The sequence below is a fragment of the Plasmodium gallinaceum genome (genome assembly GCF_900005855.1).
Source record: "Plasmodium gallinaceum strain 8A genome assembly, contig: PGAL8A_v1_98, whole genome shotgun sequence".
Lineage (NCBI taxonomy): Eukaryota > Apicomplexa > Aconoidasida > Haemosporida > Plasmodiidae > Plasmodium > Plasmodium gallinaceum.
The window spans coordinates 223567-242255 of record NW_021628265.1 but is presented as its reverse complement, the minus strand read 5'-3'; the positions used below and the strand labels follow the sequence as shown (position 1 = coordinate 242255).

Here is an 18689-nt window from a genome sequence, read left to right as displayed (position 1 = left end):
TAAAAAAAAAAAAAAAAAAAAAAAAAAAAAAGATGAATTTAATTTTCTTATATTTGTAATTAATTTCACTTATCCATATAAGTTTTAAATAAAATAAATAAAACAAAAAGTTTCTAATTATTTATATGTATATATGAAATGTGTAGATTTTTTAAGTATACTCCAAGTATTTGAAAAGAAAAATAAAACACGTTATATGTACATATTTCTTTTGCTTAATTGAAAAATTGTCAATTAGAAAAAAAAAAAAAAAAAAAAAAGCTTAATTACATGAAAAATTTACATAATTCCTAATTTTAATTTTCTTTACTGAATTAGATTTTATTATTATTTTCTATACCTTTTTTTTTGGTTTTTTTATAAATATTGTATCATTAATTTACTAGTTATTTGTAAGAATATATTATAATATAAAAGGAATAAAAGAGATGGAATATAACAAAAAAAATGAAAATGAACAAAATACAGTTAATTCAGAAAAAAATAAAAATGAAACAAAGGAAAAGAATTTAAGAAATTTTGAAAACACATTGTAAGTTATATAAAAAAATATTATATTAAAATATTTACGAATCATTTTACTAAATGAACAAATAAATATTAAGTGAAATATATTTATATATTTTTTTAAATTTGACTGACTAATAATAATATATTTTTGTGTTATATTTTTGTAAAAAAAAAAAAAGAAAAGAAAAATATTACACTATATTTTAATAACTTTTAAAAAAGTTATTTTAATGATTAAATATATATATATATATTAATAAAAATACACATAAATAATAAATATATCATTTTAAATTGTATTAAAATTTAAAAAAAAAAAAATTTTTCAGCATTTATGATTGGAAGAAAGCTTTAAAACGAGTAGAAGAAGGTAGAAAATGTTGTGAACATTTAAGCAAAATATTTGTTGAAATTATTCGTATAGAAAAAGAATATGAAAGTAATTTAAGAAGTTTATGTAATATATTTAAAGAATTTAACAGTGAATCGTCAGGTATTAAAAGTGGAATTATTAGTTTAAAAAAAAATATTGAAAGGAGATGTGAACAAATTAAAGATTTTGTTAATTACATTGAATGTGAAATATTAAATAACACATTAAATACCACTTTAGTTAATCATAAAAATGTCTTTGATCAAATAAAAATTGATGGTATTGAAAATGAAAAAATAGTAGAAAAAACAAAAAAAGAAAGTGTAAAATATATTGAAAATTGTGTAAATGCATATGAAGAATTAATGGAGTCTATTAATGTTTTTCATAACAGTGCATATTATCATCCTATAAAAAGAATAGAATTATCAAATGTGTGTATAAATAAATACCTAGTAGCTAAAAAGAAAGAATATGAATATAAAAACACAATAAATATTATAAATGAAGTTGAATTAAAAAAAGAAAAAAGATTGAAAAGTATTTTATATTCACTTGAATCAATGGATTATAAAAGAATTTCATGTATAAAAGATAACATTATGAAATATTTAATTTTTTTTACCTCATATATAAGAAATGTTCAATATGATCTTAATAACTGCATAGATATATTCAAAGATATTAATCCATATGGAGAAATAGAAGAATATTGTCTATCTTATAATAAAAAATTTAAAAATGAAATTGAAGATATAATATTTTTTAATAATATAGTCTCATGGCCTATGTTAATTGATTACCTAAATGAATTAAATTATGTCAAAAAAAATGGCTCTCTTAATAATTATGAAGATATTTCAATAGATAATGATTATTTAAATAATACCAAAAATAAATATAGAAATTTAATTTCTACATTTTTTAATGTTGATGTTTACAAAAACTTTATTCAAAATAATAGTAAAAAGAGTGCACAAAATTTTAATAGTATATACACAAACATTTTTAATGAAATTATTTTTTTTAATAAAAAAGAAAGTAATGATGATGATTTTAAAGGAGAAAATGAAGACAATATATCATTGCATGAAGAAAATGAAGGTAATTGTTTAAATTTATATGAAGAAATTGAAAAAGAACATGAAAATTATTATAATGATAAAGAGTTTCGTAAAAGAGAAAATATAATAATGAATGATGGTAAAGATGTAATAATGAATGAAAGGAAAGATATAATAATGAATGAAAGCAAAGATATAATAATGAATGAAAGTAAAGATGTAATAATGAATGAAAGAAAAGATATAATAATGAATGAAAGAAAAGATATAATAATGAATGAAAGTAAAGATATAATAATGAATGAAAGTAAAGATATAATAATGAATAAAAGTAAAGATATAATAATGAATGAAAGCAAAAATTTTGAACTGGATGATATAGATACTCATAAACAAGGGAATTTGTTTATGAATACCGATAGAAATATAAATGAATATATTAACGTAGAAAAAAAATTATATACGGATGTAAATTTTGAGAGAAAAGAAAAAGTATGTGAAGAAAATGATACATCTATTAAATATAATTCGTTAAATAAAAGTGATATAGATGAAAAAGGTAAAATAAATGAAAATGAACAGGATAACTTAAATAATATATATGAAAATTCTGGAAAAGAATTTATTAAAAGTGAATGTAATAGAAAAAATAAATATATAGAGGAAAAAAAAAAAAATGAAAATATCAATTTTAGTACTGAGAACAATGATAATAGTAGTAATATTGATTCAAAAGGTTATAAATACGATTGCTTTAGTGGTAATACAGATGATGAATCTGATTATAGCTATTCTTTAATAAAAAACCTACATGAGAAAAAAAAAAAAGATAGCTCAAGTAGTGTTAGCAGTGAAAAAAATAATTTTGATGGTTTATTAGGTAATGTGAATAATAATTTAAAAAAAATGGGAATTTTTTTTCATTTCTATTTAAAAAATTTATTTATGGGTAATTTTGATAAGATATCAGAATTTAACATTACAAAATATTTTAATGTGTATAATAATAGATTTGTATTTTGCGAATGTTTAATAGATTTAATTAAAAAGAAAAGAATAAATTTTATTTTTCTTAAGAGTATAGTTTTACTTGCAAAAATAATCTTAATATTTTTAGACTACTGTAATTTATACGTAGATTACTGGTCATCCATTTATATTTTGATTGCAGCAGAAAATTTTTATTTTGAAATTGAAAATGATAACACTATTAATGTGAATTTATTATTGCAAAAGTATTCTCTTTTTGAAAAAAAAAAAAATTCCTTATCAAATAAAAATATAGATATATTAAACAATAAAAAAACTAGTGATATGAATTTAATAAAAAATACAAAAGAAAAATATTTTTCTGATGAAAATGGAAACTCTAAAAATATTTCTTTTAATACAAAGAATGTAAAAATATTTTCTAAAGTTAATCAAATGTATCCAAAAAGTAAGAGTGTTATAAATATATATGAATGTAATAAAAATGAAAAAAATGAACTAAATAACGAAAGTGATGTAAATTTAAATGATTTTAATTTAAATAATAGAAACAAAAATTGCATAAAAGAAGTAAGTGAAAAATATATAAATGAGAATGTAAATATAAATAGTACATATGAAAATATGAATGATAGATATATAGAAGATGAAGAAAAAATAAATGTAAATACAAAAAATCCTCTTAATGAAAATGATGAAACTTATAATAAAACTATAAATAACACATTAGAAGAAAACATCAAAAATGAAACAAGTATAAAAAGTGAATATATTAATGATTCAAATGATAGCAAAAAGCAAAAAATATTTTTACATAAATTTTTATATTCACATAACTTTTGGAACAACATAAAATTCTGGGAAGTTAGTTTTTTAGTTATAATATCAGAAATAATACAAGAAATTATTTTATTGGAAAAATTACGCTACGAAAATAAAGAATCATTAATTAAAAAATATTTCTTTTTTTTTAAATATTTTAATTTTTATAATAGTATGATTCATTTCGGTTTATCTATTAATCAAATTGGCTTGTTACTAAATAAAATATTTCATTATTTTAACTTGAAAAATGATCCTATTTCTAGAAAATATTTTTTTCAGATAATTGATATAGCTACTAATAAAAATATTACCTTAAATTATATTAAAATGGATGTAAATAATATAAATACAGAATATAAAAAATATTATCTTCAACATTATAATAACTTTTTGAATGATGAAAATAAAAAAACTATGAGAAAATCTTAAATGAAGAAACATTAAATTTATCAATGGATATATTTTTAATAATTTGAACTTAATTCTATTAAAAATATATATATACATTTCCTTATTCATTTTTCTAGATCAAATAGTTTTCTTTTTAAAAATTTGTATTTACATACTTTAATACTTTTCTTTTTTTCTGTTAAAAATTAATCATATTGTGTATTTATACAACCTACATATATATTTTTTATTTTTTTGTATTCTTTTTAAAGATTTTTTTTTTTTTTTTTTTTAAAACAATTAAAAAATAAGTATAATATAAATTTCCTTTAATTAAAACATTTTAAATTCTTTTTATTATAAAATATATTTATATTAATGCTATTAAATTAGTTATATATATTAAGAAATACTTGTATATATTTACAAAATACTTATATATATATAAATACATATGTATATTTTTTATACATAAAAATAAATTATTTTCTCATTTTCATAGTTACCCTTTTAAATTGTTTATATATCTTTATTTTTTTACTACAAAAAAAGAAAAAAAAAAAAAAAAAAGAAAAAATAAGAAAGAAAAAAAAGTTTATCTTAAAATTCCAAAAAAGGAAAGAAATATATATATCATATAATGTTAATATTAAAATATTTTTGTTTATATTTGCATTTTTTATTCGATTTAATACATTTCTTATTAGAATACCACTATATGTTCTACAATTTTTTTTTTTTTTTTTTTAAGTAAAATAATATAATATAAAAAGATAAGATATCCAATAAATTAAAAATATTAAGTTCCATTATATCTTTAAAGATGAAATAAATAAAAAGCATATATACCCATATCTATCTATCTATCTACATATATATATTACATATATATGTGATATTTAGTTAATCTTAATAAATTAAAAATAATTTTTTGTATACTGAACATGCATTTTTTTTTTTGCCTTAATATAATTGTTTTAGCCTAAATATTGATTAAAAAAAATGTTATTTAAACATATTAAAAATGAAAATAAAAATAACTGTTACATAATAATTAATACAACTTAAAAGAAGCTAAATTATTTTAATTCTTAAAAGAAATATCAGTAAAATATACATATAAAATTTTGTTAAATGCCTTTAAAATATTTATATGCATATGATTTATTTATGCTAATTTTTTAAATATATTTAAATATTTATATTAAAAATTAAATAATAATTCTTTATATTTAGATAAATATATTTATGGGAAAAATGTTTTAAAAAACATTAATTATTTGATCACACTTATAGGTAGCTTAAAAATTTTTTATGTACATATGAAAAAAAAAAAAAAAAAAAAAAAAAAAAAAAAAAAAAAAAAAAAAAAAAAAAAAAATAAATGAACAAATAAAGAAATAAAGAAATAAAGAAATAAAGAAATTACATATATATTTGAAATAGTGACTAATAAAAATAAAAATAAAACTGCCTTGTTAATAAAAAAAGGAAATTTTAAAATTTTAATAACAAAAAAAAAAAAATTTTTAATTTATTAAAAAAAAAAAAAAAAAAAAAAAATTCAAATCCACAATAAAAATTTTTAATTTAAAAAAATAAAATTTCTAAAAGTATTTATTAATATTTTGTGAATATATATATATTCATTTTACACTATAAAAATATAATTGTATAATTTAATTTAATCAAATGTGTGTTTTTGTATTAAGTATTTTATATTATTAAAATATCGATTTTTTTTTTTTTTTAAATTTTTTTTTAGAAATAAAAATAAAAAGGAAAATATTAAATATAGATAAATTTGAGTTTATAAACATATAGATTATATATATATATATATATTTATATATATATATATATTTATTTAAAAAAAAATGTTTTTAAATGTATATGGAAATTAAAAAAAAAAAAATTGACATTTATGAAAAAATAAATATAAATGGATAATTCTGAAAGAGTAAATTTAAATTATATAAATAAAGATCATATTAATGCAGTTACTAATAATTTGAATGAACAAATAAATCTAGATAGAGAAACTAAAAAGCATAGTCATGATAAAATATTTCTTTTAGAAAAAAAAAATAATTCTAAGAATATATATAGTAATATGAAAAACAACGTAGTGAATGACAATATTGATACAGCTCAAAAAAAAAGAGAATTAAATTCTGTTAAGGAGAACAGTATGAACACTGAATTTACTTTAAATAGCAATGATATGTATGTTGAGAATAATTTCGATGTTAAGTTATTAGATAATGAAAATAATTCAAAAGTTACTAACTTTTGTGGTAGTTCTATGAATACAGGTTCATGTGAAGAATATAATAAAAGTTCATTAGATAAATATAAAGTAAATAAATTAAGTAATATAAATGTTGAGAACAAAATAATTAATAAACATAAAAATGCATATACGGAAATGACAAAAAATTCATATGATTATTTCAATAGTAGTAATGAAGAAATTGAGATAAATAATAATAATAATAATATTACATTAACTGATAGTAATGAAGATAGCATAAATAATAACATTAATGGAAGTAACTATAACAGTTGCTTGAGTGAGGACGTGTATAATAATATTAGTGGTATAAATAAAGAAATAAGACGAACAGAAAAAGATTATAAAATTCTTTATGGAAATAATTATGACACAAATAAATCTAAAAATGAATTGAAATGTAATGAGGAAAAAAATGGAGATATAAATAAAATTGTTAGAGAAAATAATGATAATAAAGAGAACAATAAAACTGAAATGAACATTAATAATGATAATGACTTAAGTGATAAAAATAAGTACTCTTATAATAAGGAAATGTTACACGAAGATAACAAATCATTAAGAAATGATTTTAACCATAATAATAACAAAAATAATATTAACGGTGATAACAACAATATTTATAATAGAAAAAATAATAATAACAGTAATAATAATAAGGAAAATAATAACAAAAATAATGATAATATTAATAATAATAACAATACTAATCATACTAATACTAATACTAATAATAATAATAATAATAACAACAATAATAATAACAACAACAACAATAATAATAACAACAACAATAATAATAATAATAATAATGATAATGATGATGATAATAATAATATTAACAATAATAGTAATAATAATAATAATAATAATGATGATGATGATGATGATAATGATGATGATAATGATGTTGATAATGATGATAATAATAATATTAACAATAATAATAATAATGGTAATTCTACTACTACTACTAATAATAGTTATAATAATAATAATAATCATATTAATTATGAGAATAATAATATTAATAATGAGAACAGCGATAACGATAATAACAATAATAATGATATTTTGCAAAATAATAATTTAATGAGTAATTTAAATAGTGATTCAAACTATTATGATATAAATGATAATAGAAAAAAGGAGAAATATAATTTGGAGGAAAATGATATTTCTTTTAAAAGAAGAAAAATAACAAGAATAGAAGAAATTAAAAATAGTCAAGAAATAGAAACAAATGATATAGAAACAAAGAAAACAGAAGTAGAAAAAAATGAAAGTAAAAGTTTTGATGATAATGAAAAGGAGAAAAATTCAACAGAAGTAAGTACATTGATCAAAAATAATACAGATAATACAGAAAGAGGTAGTTATTTACAAGATAAATTAGAACTTTTATTAACTGAAACCAAAAAATATACAGAAAAATTATCAGGACAACGGATAAAAATTAATGTACAATCAAAAATAAACAAAACTAGACGTTGTGTATTAACAGAGAAAGAAGAAGACTACATGTTGTTAAAGGAAGCAAGTGAAGAAGACGACACTATTATATTAAAGCAACCTGTAAGTATTAAAGGTATTATGAAACCTTATCAAATAGAAGGATTAAATTGGTTGTATCAGTTGTACAAATTTAAAATTAATGGAATTTTAGCTGACGAAATGGGTCTAGGAAAGACTTTGCAAACAATTAGCTTATTATGCTATTTAAGGTTTAATAAAAATATTAAAAAAAAAAGTATAATTATATGTCCCAGATCAACTTTAGATAATTGGTATGAAGAAATTAAAAAATGGTGTAATGAACTAAAAGCATTTAAATATTATGGTAATAAAGATCAAAGGAGAGAATTAAACAAAAAAGTATTGCACACAGATTATGATGTGTTATTAACAACTTACGAAATAGTTATTAAAGACAAAAGTGCTCTATATGATATTGAGTGGTTTTTCTTAATAATTGATGAAGCCCATAGAATAAAAAATGAAAAGAGTGTTTTAAGTTCTTCTGTTCGTTTTCTTAAATCAGAAAATAGATTATTGTTAACAGGAACTCCATTACATAATAATTTGAAAGAATTGTGGTCATTACTGAATTTTTTAATGCCTAAAATTTTTGATAACTCTGAAGAATTTGATAATCTATTTAATATATCTAAGATCAGTACTAATGATAATAAACAAAGTGAAATAATTACACAGTTGCATACAATTTTAAAGCCATTTATGCTTAGAAGATTAAAAGTAGAAGTTGAACAATCCTTACCACCAAAAAGAGAAATTTATATTTTCGTCGGTATGTCGAAATTACAGAAAAAATTATATTCGGATATCCTTAGTAAAAATATTGATGTAATAAATGCTATGACTGGTAGCAAAAATCAAATGTTAAATATTTTAATGCAGTTAAGAAAGTGTTGCAATCATCCATATTTGTTTGATGGAATTGAAGAACCTCCATATATAGAAGGAAATCATCTAATTGAAACCTCAGGAAAAATGTCTCTTTTAGATAAATTATTACCAAGATTAAAAAAAGAAAATTCCAGAGTACTATTGTTTTCTCAAATGACACGATTGTTAGATATAATTGATGATTATTGTAGATGGAAAAATTATGAATATTTAAGAATTGATGGTTCAACGCCAGGAGATGAAAGGCAAATAAGAATTAATCAGTTTAACGAACCAAATAGTAAATATTTTATATTTTTATTATCTACAAGAGCAGGTGGAATAGGTATTAACCTTACATCAGCAGATATTGTAATTTTGTTTGATTCAGATTACAATCCTCAAATGGATATCCAAGCAATGGATAGAGCACATCGTATCGGTCAAAAAAAAAGAGTTATTGTTTATAGATTTGTTACGCAGAATTCAGTAGAAGAAAAAATTGTAGAAAGAGCAGCAAAAAAATTAAAATTAGATTCTTTAATTATACAAAAAGGTAAATTAAATTTGAGTAGTAATAAAGATAATAATAAACAAGAATTGCATGATATTCTAAATTTTGGTGCCCCAGAAGTTTACAAAACTCAAGATGTTTCATCTATTTCTGATGAAGATATCGATATCATTTTAGCTAATGCAGAAAAAAGAACAATGGAAATAGAAAATAAATTGAAAAATCTAGAGAATATATTTGATTTAACTAATATATCTTTAGATGGGGGGTTAAACATGTATAATAATTTAAATAGAGAAGATGAATCTGAAGAAACTAGTGATGAAGACAATTCGAATTCTGTTGAAGATTCATCAACTACGAATTTAGATGCTGATAGTAAAAAAAAAAAAAAAATGAACAAAATAAGGAGTACTATTAAGAAATTTTTAAAAAATAATAAAAAAAATATAACTTTTCTAGACCTAGGAGAAAGAAAAAGTAAATGGAAAGTTATAAATAATGGAAATAGTAGATTAATTAAAAAAAAATTGAGTCTTCATGGATGGAAAGCTGAGGCTAAAGGAGGACATGATTTTCAATTTTTTAATAATGAAAGATTAGATGAGCTAGAACAGATTGAAGAAAAATGGAATAATTACCATAAAAATGAAGAAAAAATTAAAGAAATTATTGAAGCTCAAAGTGAACAAGAGGATTTTAAAAAAATAGTTACTCTTAATGAATTTTTAGATATACATGCAAAAAATATCTACCAAATTATTAACCTGATAAATCCAAACATTTTGGATGATAAAAATATAGAGGAAGAAAATAATAATATTGATACAAATGATTTTAAGAAAAAAATAATAAATCTGTTTGAATCAAAAAAAAAAATAAATATCATAAAATTCAAAGATAAAAATGTAAAAAACTGTTATGACTATTTAACCAATTTTATCAGAAAACACATTGCAGATACAAATAACGAAAATAACAATAACAAAAAGATGAAAAAAGGAAAGAAAAACAAAAAAAGAGCAGAAAATGATATATCTAACATAGATATTGATAAAATTAAAATAGAAAAACAAGAATTATTGCAGCAAGGTTTTTCAAAATGGAATAAAGCAGAATTTAATAAATTAATGAATGGATTAATTATTTATGGTAGTGATGATATTGAATTTATTTATGAAAAATATTTTATTAAATCTAAAAAATCATTGGAAGATATTAAGACTTATTTGAAAGTCTTTTTTAAAAAATATGAACAAATTAAAGGGGTAATTTTTTTTAATTACATAAATGTATAATTATATATATATATATATATATATATATATATATATATATATATATATATATATATATATATTTATTTATTTATTTATTTATTTATTTATTTATTTATTTATAAATATTTATATATATTTTTTTTATTTTTTTAAGGGTGTAAGATTAATTGAAAAAATTAGGAAATCTGATCTGCAAAAAAAAATAGTGCAAGAAGAAAATGATGTGATTGCAAATTTTGTAATTATAAAAAAAAAAAAAAAAAATGAGAATATATAAATTGTTTTAATTAAGTCTGATAATAAAAAAATATTTATATATTTTTATTCTCTGTAGGTTGAAAAACAATTATCTGAGGGTGTCGATACAATAGAGAAGTTGAAGTTGCCTTCTAATTTGTGTTATGAAAAAATGGAAAAAAATGAGGATATTTCAAGTTCTCCCAAGAAAACTAAAGTAGAAGATAGTAAAATTAATTTAAATGAAGAAGATATTTCATATTATGATCAAGAAAATAAAATACTACTTTGGTTGTTATATCAACAAGGAGTAGTTCAGATTAAAAATATTCATATATTGGTTAGCAAAAAAAATATAAAAATAAGAAATTATCTTTATATAACTTTTTATGAAAATATATAGATTTTATTATTATGTTTGATACATATATATTATATTACAAAATGTTCATTTATAATTTTTATTTTTTGTTTTGATATAAATATTTTATAATATATTAATTATTCAGGCACCTTACTATTGGCCAGAGGCTTTTAATTTTTTTAGATTTGCAAGTACATCTTTAGAAAAAATTGAATACAGATGTAGATTGATAATTGATGCTATTGTTAACTTAAATAAAAAGGTAATAATAATAATATGTTAAATATATCATTAAAGATTAATATAAATAATTTGAAAATTTTTATTGAGTATCAATAATTAGTATTTTTATATTTTTAATATAATTCATTCAAACAATAATTAGAATTTTAAGATCTTTTTTTTTTTTTTCTTTTTTTTTTTTTTTTTTTTTTTTTTTTTTGTGTGTGTGTGCAGCTTATTAATATATTAATTTTTTTTTAATTTTTTTACATAATATTATTTTATTTTATAGAGCTCCAAGAGTACAAATAATAAGGAAAGAAAAAGATTTTAAATTAATCAGTATAAACAAATTTTTTTAATACATGAAGTTATTTGCTATAAAAATTTTTAATTTATTTTACATATTTATTTTATCATCTTTTAATAACCGTTCTTGTTAAATAATAGAAAAAATTGTGTATATTTTTTATTTCTTATATTTGTGATATATTCAATTTATTTCCTCAGTTTATATTATATTTTTTTTACCCATTATCTTTTTTTTTTTTTTTTTTTTTTGTTCAAGATACTTCTATAGCTCTCATTTATATACGTGTATATATATTTATAAATATATATATATATATATGTTTATATATTTTTTTTTTTCTAATTTTTTTTCCCACTTTTTAAATTGTCAATTTCGATTTTTTTTTTTTTTTTTTTTTTTTTTCCCAAAATTTTTGCTATGGTAAATTTCAATTTTTTGTCATTTAAGTTGTATAAATTTTTAAAATAATAAATAAAAAAAATGAAAGTGAAATATGTGATAAGAGCAAATAATAAAAAAAAAAATGTTTTACTCCTTTTAACAATAACTTGAAGCTTTTTTACATAAAAATAAGAATTAAATTTAAAAATTAGTACTCAAAATAGTTTTTTAATAATATATACTTAAACTATAGCTTTTTACTATTTTTTTATATTTTTTTTTTTTTATAAGTAAAATCTTTTAAATATGTCATATTCAAAGAAGAATGATAATAAAAAACTTATAGAAAAAAATGTGTATAATTATGAATTTAATTCTGATATTCAAAAAGATATAGAAGTAATACAATCGTATACGTTGGAGATATCAAACATTGTAAGAAAGATTCTCAATATTTAAATATTTATTTTTATCTTTCATTACTTAAGAAAGAATTTTTATTTTATATTAATATATATATTTGTATTTATTAAAAGAATTTTTTTTTTTTTTTTAATAATATAGAGTCAAAATGAATTGTGTTCCATTGAAAGTTCAGAAAAAGTGTAGGAATAAAATATCGAAAAAGAAATAAATATAAAAATATAGGAGATAATTATATATATATATATATTAAAAGAAAAAAATATATGAAATGTACAGTATATTTAAAAAATAAACAAAATAATAAGAAATAAAATTAGAAAATTTAAAAAGAAAAATTTACCATTTAATGTTATGTATTATCAGTTTAAATAAAATGAACATAATTTTTGAATAAATTATTTAGAAAAGAATTTAATAGGATATTATAATTCTTTTATTGTAATGAATATAAATTTTAATATTATATTTTTATAGGCAAAAGATAGTACAACAAGGGAAAATAAAAATTCAAGAGATACAAAAGAAGTTGAAGAATTGTTCTAATACGGAAGGCTTTTCACAGAATGAAAAAGTATGCATTTAAATTTGTACAAAGATACGTACGTATTTTTTATTCTTAATTTATATAAATAATGCAATAACGAAATAATAAAGAGAGATAATTTTTATGACTTTTTTCTTGCAAAAAGAAAATCTAAAAATGGACAATATATATATATATATATATATAATTTAAAAAAAATAATATTTTTAGATCAATATATGTTATATATCCGTTAAAAATTGAAGGAATAAAAATATATATTTTGTTATGATATATAAAATTAAAAATATATTAATTTTTTAGTAATATTACATCAAACATTTTGTATTTTTTTTGGTAAATTTATATATTTTTAATTTGTTTTTTTTTTTAATTAATAAGGTACGGAAGAAATTGATGTTGCAAAAATTATCAAATTCCTACATGAAAGCTATAAATAATTTTCAAAATGCTTCAAAAAATTATATAAATAAAACTACATTAAAATATTCTTATCCTAACAATTTTAGCACCCCAGATGATTTAGAAGGTTTTAATTCATTTAACAACTTTTCAAGAAATAGTAGTTCTAATTATGATTCTAATCAAGATAAGTTCAATGTTAATATATATGATTATAATTTTTATGAAAATAAATACGAAAACACTTATAATAGTTACAAAAGCAACGAATTTCAAAGCATAGACAGCAGAATTGAAGAAAAAAGAAAAAAAAAAAAATATAAAAATAATATATTTACAGGAAATAAAAAAAATGAAATTAATGAATATTTATTGCAAAATGATACTTATATAGAAAATGAAAAAGATAATAATTATCCTCAAGAAAAACAGTTTGTATCCGTAAAAACAGTAGATATTGAAAAGGAAATATTAAATCAGAAAAATAGAGAAATAAAAAAATTACATAAAGATATAATAAATATTCAAGAATTATATAAAGAGTTATCAGAACAAATAAATATTCAAGGAGAGAATATTGATAATATTGATTCGCAAATAATTAGTACGCATGATAATATTATTATGTCTGGTCGTGAGATTGAAATAGCTAGGAATAGATATTTTCGCAATTTTAAATGTATGTTTTATATTTTCATTGCAATATTAGTTTTGATAACTATAATTTTAGTTGTTCTTAAAGTAATATAAAATAAATGTTAGTTGTAATAATATATATTTTAAAATAATTTATAGCAAAAAAAATTTTCTTTTGTTCATTATTAAGAAATTTACATTTTAATGCAACATTATATACTATATAATATTTTTTTTTCCACTATAAGTTATACTAAGAAAATAATGTTTCCTTTTTTTTTTTTTTTTTTTTAATTATTAATTTATACTTTAAAATAGAAAACCGGATTATTTTTGTATTCTTTTCTTTTTTAAAGTCTCAAATATGATTTTTTTTTTTTTTAATGTCTCAAAAAACATATTATTTAATTTTATTTTTAAGTTTTTTTTTTTTTATTATATGATTATATTTAATTACACACTATTTTTTCGTTATTATTAAAGTTTTTTTATATTAATAATTATTTATTATCAAAAAAAAAAAAAAATAAAATAAAATACTAAAGATGCAAAAATTCTGTGATTTTATTCTTGTAAAATAAAAAAATATATATATATATAATATTCCTTTCTTTTAAAAAGATCTATATTTTTAATTAAAAATTGAAAATGTTTATAGAGAACAATTCAAAAATTAAGCTTTTTTTTTTTTTTCTTAATCATATGCAACATAAATTCTAGCTTCAGAAAAAAATTTCAAAATAATTATGGTGAAATATCATTATTATTCATAGTTTCTTACTTAGGTATGATTGTAGAGAAAATTTGAAAATTTTTTTTATAATTTAAATATTACTTGGAAAGAAAAAAAGTTAATAAAAAAAAAAAAAAGGTTTATAAAGAAAATATTAAAATTAGTGATATCATTTATATTTTTTTAAAGAGTATGTATATAATCCTTATTTAGAAAATCAATATAAAATAAAAAAAAGAAAGAGCTTTGTAAACAAGGTTATATTTTTAAATTTTATGTTATAAAAACGCAAAGAATGAAATAAAAAAAAAGTAAAGTAAAATTTAATGACATAATATATAAAATATAATTTTTATTAACTGATCATATAATATCACCTTAATTTGTAAAGAAAAATATATATTATTTAGAAGAATGAGGAATGCAAAAATTAAATTAGTATTTTAAATAAAATATAAAGATTTATATGACTCTTTTACATATCAGTAAAATATATATATATATATATATATTTTTTTTAACATTTAAGTTTATATTTTTCAAATTAAATATTTTAATCGAAGTATATAATTTGAGGGAGGTTTTGTTTTTACATAATAAAAAAAATTTTTTTTCTTTTCTTATTGTAAATAAAATATCAAAAAATACACGTTTATAGAATGCCAACGATATCTGTTTATGAAGAAGAATTAATAGAAAAAATAGGAGAAAATATTAGTGAAACAAAGTTAAAGGATTTGTGTTTTGATTTTGGTTTGGAAATAGATGAAGTTGAGTATAAAAATGATAAAAAAATTTACAAGATAGAAGTACCTGCTAATAGATACGATTTGATATGTGTAGAAGGTTTAGGTAGAGCCCTAAAAAATTTTTTAGGAAATTATGAAAGAATAAAATATGAACTGCTAATTAATGATAAAGATTTATGCTTAAAAGAAAACCAGATAATAAGAGTTCATGAATCTGTTGATGAAAGAAGAGGTTATGTTGTGAGTTGTGCATTAAAAAATATGAAAATAAATGAAAACGTTTATAATAATATTATTGAATTACAAGAAAAATTGCATCATAATATAGGAAAGAAAAGATCAATATTAGCTATTGGAATTCATGATTATGATAAAATAAAGTTTCCACTAGAATATAAATTTGAAGAAAAAGAAAAAATTAATTTTACACCTCTAAATGAAAAAAATAATCTGAATGGAAGTAATTTGTTAAATTTTTATGAAAATAATTTAAATTTAAAACCATATTTAAAAATTATAAAAGATTTCGAAAGATATCCTATAATTGTAGATGCAGACAAAAAGATTATATCTTTGCCTCCTATTATTAATTGTGATCACACGAAAATAACATTAAACACAAAAAATATTTTTATTGAATGTACGGCTATCGATAAAAATAAGGCAGAAATAGCTTTGAATATTTTATGTTCCATGTTATCAGAATATTGTACACCTAAGTATTCTATTTATTCCTTTTTGGTAAAATATGATGAAAAACATGAGTTAGAAAAAGGAAGTAGCTATTTATATCCATTATTTCAAAAAAAAATGTTAAAATGTGATATTGATTATGTTAGGAAACTATCTGGAATTTCAGATATAACTATAGATTCCATTGAAAAATTATTAAAGAAAATGATGATATCTATAAATGTTATTGATGAGTTTTGTTTTAATATTGAAGTACCTTTTTATAGATCAGATATAATGCATTGTTGTGATATTATTGAAGATATTGCAATTGCATATGGATATGGAAATATATTACCTCAGAATAGTAAATTCTCTAAAAAGAATATACTAAATACTTGCTCTGATTTATTTAAAAATGCATTAGTTGAATGTGGATATACAGAAGTTATGACTAATACTTTAGTATCCAAAAAAGAAAATTATGATTATATGTTGAGAAATCATATGAGTTATGATACTTCTGAAATAAATATGGATGAATATAACCCTTTAGCACCTCCTGTTCAAATTTTAAATTCTAAAACATCTGAATACGAAATTGTTCGAACATCTTTAATTGTAAATTTATTAAAATTTGTATCAACAAATAAACACAGAGAACTACCATTACGTTTCTTTGAAATTGGTGATGTTGCATATACCTCTTATAACATGACAGATACTAATGCAGTTAACAAAAGACATCTATCTGTTATATTTGCTGATAAGTTTACTGCAGGGCTGGAAGAATTACATGGAATATTAGAAGCTATTTTAAAAGAATTTAATTTATTTAGCGATTATAAAATAGAGGAAAAAAAAAAAGAAAATATTTATGTTCGATCAGATATATTCTATAAGTTAATACCAAAAGAAGGTATATATATATATATATATATATATATATATATATATATATATATATATATATATATATATATATATATTAAATATAAATTTATAAATTAGTAATTTTTTGTTTAAATAACATTTGTATAATGTTTATTATAAATATATCAAATGATTTTTGTATTTATATGAAAGTTTCATTATATATGTTATGTATATATAAGAAACATTTTATATTCCAAAAAGTATTGATTTTACTTTATTTTTGAAATTTTTTTTTTTCTTACATTATTTTACTTGTTTTTTTAAATTTATTCGTTTTTGATCTTTTCAGATTTCTCTTTTTTAAATGAAAGAATAGTTGATATTATTTTACATCCATTCAATCTAAAATTTGGTGTGTTAGGCGTAATTCATCCAAAAGTTTTAGAAAATTTTTCTATTGATGTTCCTGGTAAAAATAAATATATCTAAAATATGTAAATGTATTAGTGTAAATAATTATATAAATATAAATGATATAAAATAATTATTATTTATTTTATTTTATTACTTTTTTAATTCTTTTTTTTATATAATTTTTTTTTTTTTTTTTAGTATCTACTATAGAGATAAATATTCAAACCCTAATGAATGCTTTGATTATGTGAAACATAGAAAGAAAACTTTATTAAATAAATTATATGAATCATTTTTTCGTTTATTTTTTCATTCCAAATTGTTTAATTTATCATTGAAATAATTAAAGGAAAAAAGATATACATTATTGGGATGGTATCTTAATAATTTTGCTATGAATTCTGATAAAATTTCTTCAAAAAATTTTGGTATTTTAAAGCAATCTAAATTCATATGCTCAACTTTTTTAAATTCAAAGTTATTTTTATTTTCCATTTTTAAATTAAAAAAAAAAAATAAAATAAAATAAATAATAATATAAATAAAATAAGATTAAAACTTAAAACAAAAAAAAAAAAAAAAATTAAATAATATTAATAAAAGTTTTTTTTTTTACTCTAACTTATTATTTAAATATGGTTTGTTTAAATAATTAAAATAGTAAGTGGTAAACATATTTGTGTACTAATATAAATACATATATAATAATATTAAAATTTTCTTTTCATAGTTTTTAAATTATTAGTCTATATTTAACAAAATCACAATTATCTTTCTGTTAAAAATAAAAATGTATTTATTATAGTGTATATAAATTTTTTATTTTGGTTTTTAAAATTGTCTTATCGGAATATTTTAAAAAAAATATATATATTTACGTATATAATAATAGAAGAAATGTGTATATATTATATATTATTTACACACATTTTTAGTGTGAGTTTAAAAAAAAAAAAAAAAAAATTGAGCCTTCATTTTTTCTATATTAAGCAGAAATAAAATTTTTTTCTTTTATTAAGAATATATTGAAATATATTTTTCGTTTTAATTAATTTAATTTTATTAAATTAAA

General features: G+C 18.0%; 5 protein-coding genes across 5 annotated transcripts; 4 read left to right on the top strand and 1 right to left on the bottom strand.

The window, feature by feature from the left end:
• Window positions 1-428: 428 nt before the first annotated feature.
• PGAL8A_00331600 (conserved Plasmodium protein, unknown function) lies at window positions 429-4191 on the top strand (the record flags this gene model as incomplete). The annotated part of the gene is made up of 2 exons (XM_028672345.1): window positions 429-532; window positions 840-4191. The coding sequence occupies 2 exons, from the start codon at window positions 429-431 to the stop codon at window positions 4189-4191; spliced, it is 3456 nt and encodes a 1151-aa protein (XP_028528906.1).
• Window positions 4192-6094: 1903 nt separating this feature from the next.
• On the top strand, window positions 6095-11805 carry SNF2L (chromatin remodeling protein, putative; the record flags this gene model as incomplete). Its single annotated transcript, XM_028672343.1, has 5 exons — window positions 6095-10636; window positions 10803-10886; window positions 10983-11225; window positions 11395-11511; window positions 11764-11805. The coding sequence occupies 5 exons, from the start codon at window positions 6095-6097 to the stop codon at window positions 11803-11805; spliced, it is 5028 nt and encodes a 1675-aa protein (XP_028528905.1).
• A 666-nt stretch (window positions 11806-12471) lies between these two features.
• Window positions 12472-14287, top strand: PGAL8A_00331400 (syntaxin, putative; the record flags this gene model as incomplete). The annotated part of the gene is made up of 4 exons (XM_028672342.1): window positions 12472-12600; window positions 12730-12770; window positions 13066-13162; window positions 13517-14287. 4 exons carry the CDS (start codon window positions 12472-12474, stop codon window positions 14285-14287), a joined length of 1038 nt encoding a protein of 345 aa, XP_028528904.1.
• A 1278-nt stretch (window positions 14288-15565) lies between these two features.
• Window positions 15566-17868, top strand: PGAL8A_00331300 (phenylalanine--tRNA ligase beta subunit, putative; the record flags this gene model as incomplete). Its single annotated transcript, XM_028672341.1, has 3 exons — window positions 15566-17246; window positions 17553-17672; window positions 17816-17868. 3 exons carry the CDS (start codon window positions 15566-15568, stop codon window positions 17866-17868), a joined length of 1854 nt encoding a protein of 617 aa, XP_028528903.1.
• Window positions 17869-17926: 58 nt separating this feature from the next.
• Window positions 17927-18112, bottom strand: PGAL8A_00331200 (conserved Plasmodium protein, unknown function; the record flags this gene model as incomplete). The annotated part of the gene is made up of 1 exon (XM_028672340.1): window positions 17927-18112. The coding sequence occupies one exon, from the start codon at window positions 18110-18112 to the stop codon at window positions 17927-17929; it is 186 nt and encodes a 61-aa protein (XP_028528902.1).
• Between the last annotated feature and the right edge of the window lie 577 nt (window positions 18113-18689).